General features: G+C 41.5%; 1 protein-coding gene across 7 annotated transcripts in view; it reads left to right on the top strand.

The window, feature by feature from the left end:
* The window catches only part of LOC140469200 (pappalysin-1-like), a 323,835-nt gene that overhangs the window by 250,656 nt on the left and 58,038 nt on the right, over positions 1–15,141 (top strand). For 5 of the 7 annotated variants that reach the window (XM_072565489.1, XM_072565488.1, XM_072565485.1 and 2 more), the window contains one exon: positions 8,474–8,575. The exons of 1 other annotated variant lie outside the window; for it this stretch is intronic. In XM_072565489.1, coding sequence (XP_072421590.1) covers positions 8,474–8,575 — 102 coding nt within the window. The remainder of the gene's footprint in view (positions 1–8,473; positions 8,576–15,141) is intronic. One more of the 7 variants, XM_072565486.1, reaches the window with a different exon arrangement.

Below are 15,141 nucleotides of genomic sequence, written 5' to 3'. Positions count from 1 at the left end.
TCCAATTTTACTAGAGTGGCCCTTAATGTCAAGGGCTGTCACCAGATATGTGGGAGCATTACCAACTGCAAATTCACCTCCAAGCTACTAGCCAGTCTTATTTGGAAATATATCATTATTCCTTCACTGTCCTGGAATCCCCTGCCAAACAGCATTGTAAGTTTATCAACAGAACATGGACTGCAGCAGTTCAAGAAGACAGCTCACAACCACCTTTTCAAGGACAACGAGGGGCAGGCAATAAATATTGGCCAGCCAATGAAACCCACATCCCATGAGTGAATAACAAAAATAAAACTACAGCCCTACTTTTAGCAGTCAACCAAATGATAGAAGGTGTTGTCAGTAGTGTTACCAAGCAGCGCTCACTAACTGCCCATTCTTTAACGTATAGCTTGAGTGCACTAGCAACATGAATGTTCTAGACCTTACTGTAGCCTTGACTCAAGCATGGACATAAGAGCTGAATTCCAGAAGTGACTTGAAGTGAGAGTAATTGCCTGTGTTCCCCCCTTTATTGTTCTGCTCTCTGAGCTCCATGTGTTTTTGGAAGCAGAAGCCCGTGCATTGGCATGCCAAATCAGCAAGTGCAGAACTTATGATCATATTTATTGCAGCATTTTACTGAGTGCGGCATCAAGCAGCCCCAGGAAATTTGAAGTCAATAGAAATTCAGGGAAAATCTCTACAGTGGCATGAGTTACATTTAAAACAATGGCAGATAGTCAAAGTTGTTGCAGGCCAGTCATTTTAAGCTAATTCCTCCAGTCACTCCTCAAGCCAGTATCATAAGATCATAAAAGTCAGAGCAAATTACACCATTCAGCCCATTGAGTCTGCTCTATTGTTTAATCATGGCTGGTATGATTCTCAACCACATTCTCATGCATTCATCCCAAAATCTGTTAGACCCCTTATTGATAAAGAATGTATCCATCTCTGTCTTAAAAACACTCAATGGCTTGCCTCCCCAGTTTTCTGTGATGCAGTGCCTTCATGTCCTAGACTTGCTTACTAGCGGAAACATCTTCCCCATGTCCACTCTGTCCAAGTCTTCTGCAAGTTTCATTGAGATGCCTCTCATCCTTATAAACTCCACCATATACAAACCTAAAGTCCTCAACTTCTTCTCGTATCAAAAGCCCTTCATTTCCAAGATATTTATTGTAAAACTCCTCTGGATCCTCCAAGGCCAGCACATCCTTTCTTAGATACAGGGCCCAAAACTCTGCTATCCTTGGCATAACCATCTACAGCTGTTTCATTAATGACCTGCCCTCCATGGGAATGTTTGCTGATTGCATTGTGTTCCAAAGTAATTTATAAATTTTAGATGAAGCAGCTCCACATTGCAGCTTATATGGAAACTGTTCAGGTTTGGGCTAAGTGCAGAGAAACTTCACACCATTTAAGAGGTGGCAAAGACCACCTATATTTATCACCTGCTCTTGACGTGCAAATATATTATCATTGCCACATTTCCCACCATCAACATCTTAGATATCACCATTAAGTATAAACGTAATGGAACTAACTACATAAATATTGTGGCGACAAAACCAGTCAGAGGCTCCATAGTTTGTGAAGAGTGGTTGGCTAGCTGACTCCCCAAAGCTTTTCCACATCTTGCATAAAGGCACACTATTGGAATACTATCCACTTGCTGGTTGAGTCCAACTCCAATAGCATTTAAGAAATTTCTTGCAGCACTCCATAAGTTAGCTTACCCAACGCAGCGTAAACTATGCTTTGTCAAGTATATGTTGAGTGTGCTTTGGGATTCAGTCTGGAGTTTTCTGACTTCACAAATCTGGCTGTGTGGTACTCTTGTGGTGTGAATCAACATAGTTAACATGCTTCTAAACCCAACATAGCCATAATGAACTACAGGAAGTGCTGCAAATTCTCCCTTGGTCTGGCAGCATCTGTGTGGAGAAAAACTCGGACTTAATGGTCAGAATTTGATCGGGGTTAGAGCAAAGCAGTCTATAATGAGATTTGTGGCAGAATTGCATGAGGTTTCTGATGTATCCTGTTACATTATTTTAGGCATTTGCTAAATGGCTGGACAAGTTTCTCACTAGGAAACAGCAACTTGTCAATCAAATTGTTAAATGCCTGATTAAAGGCACAATTCACCTCATTAAAATTCAAGTTCCAATCTGACAAAACATGTTGAATAAGCTAAATGTCTCACCATGGAACCAGAGTAGTAATTGGAAACTTCAGTTCACTGCTTGATCTAAAGGACATGTTGGACACCAGTCACCAACATCTCAGGCTGTGCTCCACGGGCACCAGCCAAACATGCCACATCTATAGACACTGGCATCCAATATATGCCCTTACCTAGGAACCCTCATTGTCTGATCCACTCATAGGACACCTCTATATTTCAATGCTACACCTTGGGCTGCACCAGCAACTATCTTTGTAAATGTTCCAGCAAGGATACTGTGCACCCAGAGGTACACACCCAGCTGATGGTGTGGACCAGGCTCCATCTTGGGCCTGTTCATTTGCCATCACAGTGCTTATACACTCTGAGTCTACCAGCATCCTTGCCTTGCATTGTCTTGCACTTTATTGTCTAAACCAGAGATATCAAGCTCACACAGTACTTCTGTAAAGCCATGTCACTTAGCAAAGACACAAAGTCATGAAACTGATCATGGTTGTGAACAGTCCTCAGTCAAGCCAAGGGGATATCCTTCACTCAGTAGGAGCTAGCACAGTAACTCAAGGGCAGTTTTGGATAATAGTCCAGGGGCTTGGCCATAGTCAGTCAGCTGCATAGGGGGAGGTCAGAGTCAGAATGCTGATCTCAAAAGTGGTGAGGAACTGCAGATCAGGTAGCCAAATATTAGCCTTGGCTCTTTCTGCCCTATTGTGATTGGTTTTCCTCCTGGAATGAAAGAGAGGGGTAGGTATTAATGGAAATGAAAATGGATGGCACAGCTGTTATTTTTGGTGTAAATGTGGAGATGTCCTGAGCGAGTGAGTCAGCAGCAGAGAAGGCACTGAGCATTAGTGATATTGGGGGTTGCGTGGGAAAGGGTGAGTGGAGAAATGTGGTGGGCAATAGTGTGAGTGATAATGCATGAGCCTTGTTTGAAGGAGCAGAGATGGAATGAGTGTGAGGCATCAGGGAGAAGATGGCAGCACTTAGTTGGTGGAGTGGAGAATGTGAATGACCATCTTCTGACAGGGCAAGGTGATGGAATCTACACTGACTCAGATGGCAACCTCACACTAGGCTGGCATCCATTGGTGAAGTTGCTTACTCTACTGATCCTCTGCACTACCCTGCCCACCAGGACCTCTAAGACTCTGCCAGCACAATGAGGCATCAAATTCACCTTATCTGCCAAGTTTGGGGCAAATATCAGGAACTGCTAAGGGCAGTCTGCACTAACAGTGCTTGTCTGGGTGCACAATGGCCTTTTAAAGATTGTAGCAGTGTCAGGGACATTGGTCAATTCCGGGATATTCTGGTAGTGCTGAGTTGTTCTGAGAAAGATGCATGGTATCAGTGGGATGGAATTGGGCATGAGGGATATCATTGGGGAGGGGCAAATAGTAATGAGATGACTTAGCTCAGATGGACTAAGAAAACTCACTTTGCCTCCCAATGAAATCCCTCCAAAAAAACTCAACTTGGCTGGCACCTTGCCAAAAAAATGTAAGCTACAATCTAATGTTTAAGTCAATATGTCATGGGCAAGAAGGAGAGGAGAATATAAATACTTTACTGTTCTCATCTTTTGCCCATACCAAAGTTGAATTTTAACATTTTTTAAAAATCCCATCATATGTCTTAACCCTTTTAAGACAGGAAGAGGTATATTTCCCTAACCTTGGTTAAGTCCAATTTAAAAATGACCCATAGCAAACTGCTTAGGGGTAAATCAAATTCGGGTTTATTAATATATTTAAAACCAATGGTGAAGGGGGTGGGGGGAGGTGATAGTGATTATGCCACACAAGCATGCAAGGAACAAAGGAAAACAATGACAATTATGAATCATGTAATTAGAAAATATATTGGCCATAATTCACTTGAGTTCTGTCAGTCAGTCAGTGTGAGTAAGTTCTTGCAGTTGCCTGGTCTGACAAAGCCCTTTCTTATAGGAGGTCATATGCAATTGAAGGACCACATTATCATTCTTCTGCACTAGGAAACTGTTCCCTCCTTTAGCAAAATATAGGATTTTTTCCCGTAAGTCAGGAAAAGGTATGAAACCAAAAGAGAAAATGCTGGAAAATCTCACCAGGTCTGGCAGCATCTGTATGGAGGGAAAAGAGCTGACATTTTGAGTCTAACTGACACTTTGTCAAAGCTAAACAAAAAGGGAGAAATAGGTTGGCTGCAAGGAAAAATGAGTCAGTTGTCACCTCTCACAGTTCATGAGAAGTGTCAAAATCTGGTGGCTTTGTTAGACCGCAAAATCAAAATAAAGCTGAATAAACCATACTATTGGAGTGAAATGGCAATACATACCATAAGGCAGTAAAATGCAGTATATACCATAAGGCAGTAAAAGACAATACATACCATAAGGTAGTAAAAGACAATATAGACCACAAGGCAGTAAAAGACAAAAACAGAAACAGAAATTGCTGGGAAAATTCAGCAGTTTTGGCAGCATGGTGTGGAGTGAAATCAGAGTTAAGAAATCAGAAAATTCAAAACTGAAGGGGTTGGAGGAATAAAGAATTCCCAAAGGTTTCAAGGGGGGTAGCAAGGAGGGGAAAGAATATTGAGGGATTTGAAGATGAGGCTGAGGATTTTATATTGGACACGTTGATAGATCAAATGTCAATCAACCAGCACAGACATGAGAGTGAAAGGGATATAGTGCAAATTAGGGTAAAAGTTACCTTTGAATGAGTTTAAGTTTATGTAATATGAAAGATGGGGAATTGGATAGCAAAATGTCAAAATAGTCAATCCCAAGATACAGATGGCAAACCAATGAACAGCTTACAAATATTCCTTACCATAAAGATCATGCTGACAGAGTCCATCAGTTCTATTCAATGTTCTTAAGGATTCTCTAAGATTCAATCTACTGCATTTAACAATGTAGAATAATGAATATTTTAGTCACTAATTATTTGAAATCTACTCTTGATAATTCAATATTCAACAATAAAATGGCTGCATGAATTCCATGGAAATGTATGGAAGTTAAAATTTTGTCTGAATAATCTAAGTGGTCTAATATGAAACTTCTGTACAACATCAATGGATATGATATGAAGAAAGATTAATCAAAATTACAGAATGTACATGATGCTGCCAGTTTCAGGAATGGGAGGCGCCATTAACAGTGCTATCTAGCAGCACCTGCTCAGCAATAACCTGCTCAGTGACACCCAGTTTAGGTTCCACCAGGGGCTCTTAGTTACCAACCTTATTACAGCCTTGGTTCAAACATAGACAAAATAGCTGAATTCCAGAGATGAGGTGAGAGTGACAACAAGGATGCATTTGACCCAGTGTGGCATCAAGGAACCAGAGCAAAACTGGAGTCAATGGCAACCAGAGTGAAAACTCTCCACTGGTTACATCACAGCTGACGCAAAGGAAGATGGTTGTGAGTTGCTCAAGGTAATCTCTGTAGGAGTTCCTCAGGATAGTTCCCCAGGCCTAACACATCTTCAGATGCTTCATCAATGATCTTCCCTCCATCTAAGATCAGAAGTCAGGCAGTTCACCATTGATTGCACAGAGGATCAGGATAAACTGGTCTTTATCTGAATGGCAAACTGTAACTACTGGGGTGCTGCAGGGTTAAATTCTCAGACCTTAACTGCTTACCATATATATTAGTGATCTGAAAGCAGGGACAGAGTGTCACATAGCAAAAGCCACAGATGATACTAAAATAGGTGGCAAAGAGGCTGTGATGAGGAGATTAAGAGTTTACAGATGGATATTGATAGACTAAGCAAATGGGCCAGAAGCTGGCAGATGGAGTTTAATGTGTATTAGTGTGAGGTTATCCATTTTGGCTAAATAAAAGAGCAAATTATTATGGAAATGGGAAACAGACTCAAAATGCCTCAGTGCAGGACATCTCAGTGACCTTGTGCATGGAAGTGGGAACGCAGGTGCAGCATATAATAAGAAAGGCAAATGGAATCCTGGCATTTATTGGAAAATGACTCGATTGTAAAAGTAAAGAACTGTTATTACAATTGTATAAGGCATTGGTGAGTCCACACCTGGATTATTATGTCGAGTTGTAGTCTCCTTACTTGAAGGATGTAGTGGCTGCAGAGGAGGTTCACCACATTGATTCCAGGGATGAAAGGGCTGTCATATGAGGAGTGGTTGAATTGCGTGGACTTGTACTCACTGGAGTTCAGATGAATGAGGGGGTTGGTGGTGGGGTGGGTGTGGGGGGAGGGGGTGGTGGGTGGAGGTGGAAGGGGAGGTTCTGATTGAGGTATATAAAATGTTAAAGTTGATTGATAAGATTGAATAGATGTTTTCTCTTAGAAGAACAAGGCATAGATATAGAGAGAGATGAAGTAGACTCCAAGTTGAGATGAGGGGAAACTACTTCTCTCAGAGGGATGTGAATCTGTGGAACTCAATGCCCCAGAGTGCAGAGGGGGAAGAAGCAATCAACAGATTCAAGAAAGAAATAGATAGATTTCTGATGAAAAGTGGGACGGAGGGCCATGAAATGCAAGCCAGGAAAGTAGAGTTGAGATCAAGATAAGATCAGCCATGATCATATTAAAAGTGGAGTGGGCTTGAAGGGCTGAATTGCCCACACCTGCTCTTAATTCCTATGTTCAATGTTCAGCACCATTTGTGACACCTCAGATACTAAAGCAGTACATGTTCCAATGCAACAAAGCTGGACAATATCCAGGCTTAAGCTGAAAAGTGGCAAGTAACATTGGTGCCACCCAAATGCAAAGCCATGATCATCTTCAATAAGAAACAATCTAACCATTACCCCTTGCAATGAATGACATTACTATCACTGTTCAAAACCCTGGCAGTTATCATTGACTAGAAACTGAACTGGACTATTAATATAAATACTGTGGTTACAAGAACATGTCAGAGGCTAGGACTATTGCCATGAGTAGCTCACCTCCTGATCATCCATTGCCTGTCCACCATCTTCAGTGTACAAGTCAGGAGTATACTGGGAGCACTCTCTGCTTGCCTGGATCAGTGCAGATCCCACAACACTTAGAAAGCTTGACACCATTCCAGGACAAAGTGGCCTGCTTGATTGGCACAACATGCATAGACATCTACTCCCTTCACCATCACCACTCTGTAGCAGTAGTGTGTACCATCTGCAATATGCACTTCAGAAATTCACCAAAATCTCTTCGACAACACCTTCCAAACCCATGACCACTTCTGTCGAAAAGATCTGTGCAGTACATACATGGGAACACCAACACCTGAAAGTTCCTCTCCAAGCACAGACCATCCCAACTTGGAAATACATCGCAGTTCCTTCAGTGTCACAGAGTCAAAATCCTGGTGTTTCCTCTCTCAAGGCAGTTAGGGTCTAGCTTCAGCATATCATCTGCAGCTCACCAGCAATTTATAAAGGGCAACTAGAGGTGAGAAATAAATACTGGCAGAGCCAGCAGCACTTATATCCCATGAATGAACAAAAAGAAATGCTTACCTGAAACAGGAAGCAGCACTTCTTTCTCAAATGTGATGTTTTGCATTTGAATCAATGCAAAATAAGTTATAAATTTTGACAGGCTTAGTCTGATTCCCATTGGATGCAATGCCAACTGCCCATAATTTAATATAAAAATTGGCATGAACTATCTATTGCTCAGCTATGTCTGAGTTGGTAGCACACAACACGGAGGGACTCAAGGTTCTGAGTCAACTCCAGGTCTGAAGTCTAAACATCGCTGCTGATATCCTGGTGCAGAACGGTTAAAACGTTGCACTGTTGGAGGAGCCATCTTTTAGATGGAACATTGAGCCAACGTCCTGCCTCTGTCCTCTGTTGGATGTAAAAGATCCCATGGTACTATTTCAAAACAGAGTCAGGGAATTTTTCCCAGAATCCAGGTATTTATTCCTCATTCAACAATCACAAAAAAAAGATTATTTGATCATTATTATCATGGGATGTGGGAGTTTGCAGAATGCAAAGTGTCCATGTTTCCTGCACAACAGCATCCACATTTCAGAAGTAGGCCATTCGTTGTAAAACTCTTTGAGTCATCAGGTGGACATGAAAGGCGCGACATAAATATGTTTTCTTTTTCACGTCTATCAGCCTTCAATGTGATAGGAAGTGGGGAAATGGGGATGGGATTGGCTTGTGGGGAGGAGAGGGAAAAAGAAACTATCATCAGCAAAAGTCGTCCCTCACGTTTAGAAGTGCAAATTTCTGAAAAAGAACAGAGTTAGTTTCTTTGCGAACTCTACAGATTTTAATTCCTATTGTTTTTATTGCCATAGCAGCCTTTCGTGGGGGACAACTATTGTGATGGAAATAACAACAGAGCCTACTGCAGTTATGATGGCGGTGACTGCTGTGCTTCAACTGTCATTACTAAAAAGGTTAGAATCCTTCAAACTGCTTCATAAAACATTTTTTTGGCCATGTTTGTACTTATGCGCTGTGTCCCATGACCCTTTCTATCAAGTATTTAGACAAACAATATTAATGAGTCACCAATGGCTATATTTCACCACGTTGCCAAATGTCCTCATTAAATTTTATAGATACAGGTATGAAATTGATGGATGCATCATTAGGACAAACCGTTGTGATTTGAACAGAACCTTTAAGCAATTATAAGGATATATAGCAACTTAAAGGGGGAAGAAAGAGTGGACTTATATGATGTTTTGTCTAGCTCCCAGGAGATAAGTGGGCTATTATATTTTATGAATACCATAGAACTGAAAAAGCCATAAATCTTTCTGCTCAGGATTTAGCTTTTTACTTCCCCCTCAGTCACTTCACTCCCCATCCCTCCATCTTTCATCTTTCAGTTGCTTAACTATAAAGCTGATTCATTACAAGGGAATTGTGTGTGACTGGGTCAAAACTTGCATCAGCAGAAGCAAACAATCACTGCTTCTTGTTCCCTGAGGCACAAAATTAGAAAAATGGGGTAATAAGTAGCTTTGATGAACAAACTTTAATCCTGCTTCTAACCCAGGCAGCCTGGCAGGTATGAACTGCAATCTGGAAAAAGTCAATGGAGCTCAAAATTGAGTAAAATAGACATGCTATCCATTGTCAGAAGTGCTGGATAAATACTGATATTTGGTATTTGAAAATCACAATTTCCTTATTCCAGTAATTTTGCAAATTCAGTCAGTTCATAGAGTCATAGAGATGTACAGCACGGAAACAGACCCTTCGGTCCAACTTGTTCATGCCGACCAGATATCCCAATCTAATCTAGTCCCATTTGCCAGCATTTGGCCTATATCCCTCTGAATCCTTCCTATTCATATAGACATCAGGTACCTTTTAAATGCTGTAATTGTACCAGCCTCCACCACTTCCTCTGGCAGCTCATTCCATACACATGTGACCCTCTGTGAAAAAGTTGTCCCTTAGGTCCCTTTTATATCTTACCTTCTCACCCTAAACCTATGCCCTCTAGTTCTGGACTCCCCTACTCCAGGAAAAAGACCTTGTCTATTTACCCTATCCATGCCCCTCATGTTTTTATAAAACTCTATGAGGTCACCCCTCAGCCTCTGATGCTCCAGGGAAAACAGCCCCAGCCTATTCAGTCTCTCCTTATAGCTCAAATCCTCCAACCCTGGCAACAGGCTTGTAAATCTTTTCTGAACCCGTTCAAGTTTCACAACATCTTTCCAATAGGAAGGAGACTAGAACTGCTCGCAATATTCCAAAAGCGGCCTAACCAATGTCTTGCACAGCTACATGACCTCCCAACTCCTGGACTCAATACTCTGACTAATAAAGGAAAGCATACCAAATGCCTTCTTCGCTATCCTATCAACCTGTGACTCTACTTTCAAGGAACTATGAACCTGCACTCCAAGGTCTCTTGTTCAGCAACACTCCCCAGACCTTTTCCATTAAGTGTATAAGTCCTGCTCTGATTTGCGTTTCCAAAATGCAGCACCTCGCATTTACCTTTCCATCTGCCACTCCTCAGCCCATTGGCCAATCTAATCAAGGTCTCATTGTATTCCAGGGTAACCTTTTTTGCTGTCCACTACACATCCAATTTTGGTGTCATCTGCAAACTTACTAACTGCACCTCATATGTTCACATCCAAATCATTTATATAAAGGACAAAAAGCAGTGGACCCAGCACCGATCCTTGTGGCACACCACTGGTCACAGGCCTCCAGACTGAAAAGCAACCGTCCACCAACACTGTCTGTCTTCTATCTTCAAGCCAGTTCTGTATCCGAATGGCTAGTCTCCCTGTATTCCATGAGATCTAACCCTGCTAATCAGTCTCCCATGGGGAACCTTGTCGAACGCCTTATTGAAGTCCATATAGATCACATCTATCACTCGGCCCTCATCAATCCTCTTTGTTACTTCTTCAAGAAACTCAATCAAGTTTGTGAGACATGATTTCCCAAACACAAAGCCATGCTGACTATCTCTAATCAGTCCTTGCCTTTCCAAATATGTGTAAATCCTGTCCCTCAGGATTCCCTCCAACAACTTGCGCACCACTGATGTTAGGCTCACCGGTCTAGAGTTCCCTGGCTTTTCCTCACCACCTTTCTTAAATAGTGGCATGTTAGCCAACCTCCAGTCTGCCAGCACCTCAACTGTGACTATCGATGATATAAATATCTCAGCAAGGGCCCCAGCAATCACTTCCCTAGCATCACACAGTTCTAGGGTACACCTGATCAGGTTCTGGTGATTTATTCACTTGAATGCATTTCAAGACACCCAGCACCTGCTCCTCTGTAAGATTCACATTTTCCAAGATGTCACCATCTATTTCTCCAAATTCTATATCTTCAATGTCCTTTTCCACAGTAAACACTGATGCAAAATACTCCTTTAGTCTCTCCCCCATCTCCTGCGGCTCACACATAGGCTGCCTTGCTGATCTTTGAGGGGCCCTATTCTCTCCCTATTTACCATTTTGTCCTTAATATATTTACAAAATCCCTTTGGATTCTCCTTAACACTATTTGCCAAAACTATCTCATGTCTCCTTTTTGCCCTACTGATTTCTCTCTTAAGTATACTCCTACTGCCTTTATACTCTCTAAGGATTCATTCAATCTCTCCTGTCTATACCTGACATATGCTTTCCTTCTTTTTCTTAATCAAAACCTCAATTTCTCAAGTCATCCAGCTTCCGCTACTCCTACCAGTCTTTCCTTCACCCTAACAAGAATATACTGTCTCTGGACCCTCATTATCTCATTTCTGAAGGTTTCCCATTTTCCAGCTGTCCCTTTACCTGCGAACCTCTTTGCCCAATCAGTTTTTGAAAGTTCTTGCCTAATACCATCAAAATTAACCTTCCTCCAATTTAGAACTTACAACTTTTACATCCGATCTATCCTTTTCCATCACTATTTTAAAACTAATAGAATCATAGTCGCTTGCCCCAAAGTGCTCCCCCGCTGAGTCACCTGTCCTGCCTTATTTCCCAAGACTAGGTCAATTCTTGCACCTTCTCTAGTAGGTACATCCACGTACTGAATCAGAAAATTTTCTTATACACACTTCACAAATTTCTCTCCATCTACACCTTAACACAATGGCAGTCCCAGTCTATGTTTGGAAAGTTAAAATCCTGACCATAAACACCCTATTATTCTTATAACTGGCTGAAATCTCCTTACAAATTTGTCGCTCAATTTCCTACTGACTATTAGGGGGTCTGTGATCATCCCTTTCTTATTTCTCAGTTCCACCCAAATAACTTCCCTGGATGTATTTCAAGGTATACCCTCCCAAAGTACAGCAGTAATGCTATCCCTTATCAAAAATGCCACTCCCCCTCCTCTCTTGTCTTCCTTTCTACCCTCCTTATAGCATTTGTATCCTGGAACATTAAGCTGCCAGTCCTGTCCATCCCTGAACCACGTTTCTGTAATTCCTAAGATATTCCAGTCCCATGTTCCTAATCTTGCCCTGAGTTCATCTGTTAGGCCTCGTGCATTGAAGTAAATGAGGTTTAATTTAATTTATTTCCCTGGGTGCCACCCCCTCACTTTACTTAGCTTAAATCCTCCCGAGCAGCTCAAGCAAATCTTCCTGCTAGTATGCTAGTCCCCTTCCAATTTGGGTACAATCCATCCTTCTTGTTCAGGTCACTTCTACCCCAGAAGAGATTCCAATGATCGACAACTGTGAACCCTTCTCCACTGCACCAGCTCTTTAGCCACTCATTCATCTGCTCTAGCCTCCTGTTCCTACCCTCACTAGCTTGTAGCACCGGGAGTAATCCAGATATTACTACCTTCAAGGACCTTCTTTTTAAATTCCTGCCTAACTTTCGATCTTCTCACTTTAGAATCTTATCCTTTCCCTTTCCTATGTTGTTGGTTCCAATCTGTACAATGATCTCCTGCTGGTCCCTCTCCCTTTTGAGAACATTCTGCACTCTCTCTGAGATATCCTTGATCCTGGCACCAGTGAAGCAACACACCATTCTGATCTTTTGCAGCTAGCCACAGAAACCTCTGTCTGTGTCCCTGACTATAGAGTCCCCTATCACAATCGAACGCTTGGAACCTGACATACCCCTCAATTCATTCAAGCCAGTCTCGATACCAGAAACTTGGCTGTTCATGTCCTGAGAGAGATGACCCCCTACATTTTCCAAAACAACGTACTGGTTTGAAATGGTGATGGCCACAGAAGAATCCTGCACTACTTGCCTACTCATCCTACCTTTCCTGGAGTTAACCCATCTACCTGACTGTATCTACGACTTTTATCCCTTCCTGTATCTGCCATCCATCCCACCCCCTAGCTCTTGTAAATTCCTTATTGCCTCTAACTGCCACTCCAACTGATCCATGCGATATGATTGGATACGCAACCAAAGACACTTCCTGCAGACATAACTATCAGTAACATGGAAACTCTCTTGAAGCTCCCACATCTGACAGAAAGAGCATATCACTCTAACAAAGGCCATCTTTGGTCTTTCACAATCTACAGACCCAGGAAATAGTACTGTCTTTCTGCTCTAAAAATCAGTGCTCCAGCATAACTTGGTAGTTATGGTTTATATTTTTCAAAAATTTAACCAAGAGACAGATCTCAATAAAACATAGAATCAAGAAAGATCCCACTCTACCCACTACTGTAGACTGACAGCAAGGTTACATGTTAAAAACCATGTACTTATCTGTTCCTGTGCGGTGAGCTGTCCCATACAGGTTCCTCCAAGGTCAGATGTTGATTCCACTATTTGTTAATTTTTCCCATATGCACTCCGATGTCCAGAGATACATGAACTCTAACAGCAAAAATTCACTACTGTGTCGGTTAGCAGTGTAGGTTTCTTTCTCTCTCTCCCTCACTGACCATATAGTCACTACCTTTTGTCTGTCTCTCTCCTTTTAAAAGTGCTATTGTTTTGATCTTTTTCTCCAAAGTTCCAAAACAATGCAACAGCATGTAAAACAATAATTGCTGCTCCTGGAATTGGAGGAAATCACCTCCAATACCTGAAATACCTCAAAAAAAGGAGCAGCTGTTACAGGCAGAAATTTTTCCCATCCTCCATTAAAAAACACAAATGTACATTCTCTCATGTTGTTAAACAGAAACCATTTTGACAATAGGATAATTTACCAGATCAATCATTGCCAATTGATTTTTTTTTATGCTTTGTGATTGCTCAAAACATCAAGCAACTTTCTAACTCACAGAGTACAAACAGATCTTTGACGTGTGTATGACCTGACAAACAGGAATTGGCTTTAATTTCATATCTGAAATAGTAGACTTCTGTTATGCATCTTTTCTTATTGTACTGCATTCATAAGCCTGAGGTCCTGTCGTGGAGATTATACAACTTCAGAGTTGGAGCTGACAATGGTATCACTGAATCAAACTAACACTGAGCATTAAATATTGGGAAATCCAGTTTCAAAGCAAAATGTAGTTTATGTATGTCTTAGGAGAGTCTAACATTTCTTTGTGGGATAATATAAAAGGCAATGAATTCCTTGCTTAAAGCCTAATTGGTTAAGGAATCCACTTTAAATAAATTACACATTTAGCAACTTAGTAAATTTTGAACGAAAGGTCAGTCAGGATTCTTCCCTACACAAGAACAGGAAAGAGGAAAAAAGGATTAGAATCAACAGGAGTCAAATATGCACAAATCATCCCCTTTTTTAATCCTTCCTGCTCTCAGTGAATGCCTGACCAATTAACAACTTGCAATCTGTCCTGGCACAGGCCAGCTATGGGATCCGGAGAGATTCAGTCTCTGTGTCATCTCATCTTGGCATACTTCAGGATAGAGCTGCTTGACCTTCCACTTCAATGACTCTTCCATGCCACACTGAAAAACATAATGACCGGCTGTAGTGGTTACCGGAAGAAATTTTGTGAAATAAACAAGGGTTGCCTCGGGCCAATACTGCGAAAGGAAGTTATTTTGGTTTCTCACCAGAATTGAAATTACACAATATAATCAGTTAATAACCCCGAAATAGGTGTTGATATCCTGCTCAAAAATCTCTCACTCCACTTTGCTACTACAAATCAGGTCAGATCCTGACTGAGAATTTGGGATATAATTTGCACTCTTGCTATACCAGTGCTACGAAGTGGAACAGTTTTTAACCAAAGCTACATGTGCTATTAAGTCCAACTTGAGTCCTCATGAATAGGCTTCCTTCCTGTGTGAATTAAGTGCAGCTATGATTGACATTGTGCGTACAAAGGAAGGGATGGCAAGAGTGGCTGTACAAAGTTAAAAATCACACAACACCAGGTTATAGTCCAACAGGTTTAATTGGAAGCACTAGCTTTCGGAGCGCCGCTCCTTCATCAGGTGGTTGTGGTGCTGTCGTGGTGTCACTACTCTTGGGACAGAAGGTTCAAGATCCACTTGTCCTAGAAATGTCACATTGTACCTGAACAGGTTGATTAAATATATCCACAAGTTTTCTGTAAGGTGTT

This window comes from Chiloscyllium punctatum, chromosome 49, assembly GCF_047496795.1.
Source record: "Chiloscyllium punctatum isolate Juve2018m chromosome 49, sChiPun1.3, whole genome shotgun sequence".
Taxonomy (NCBI): Eukaryota; Metazoa; Chordata; class Chondrichthyes; order Orectolobiformes; family Hemiscylliidae; genus Chiloscyllium; species Chiloscyllium punctatum.
Note: the sequence above shows the minus strand (reverse complement) of the source record. Positions and strands in the feature narration are given on the sequence as shown.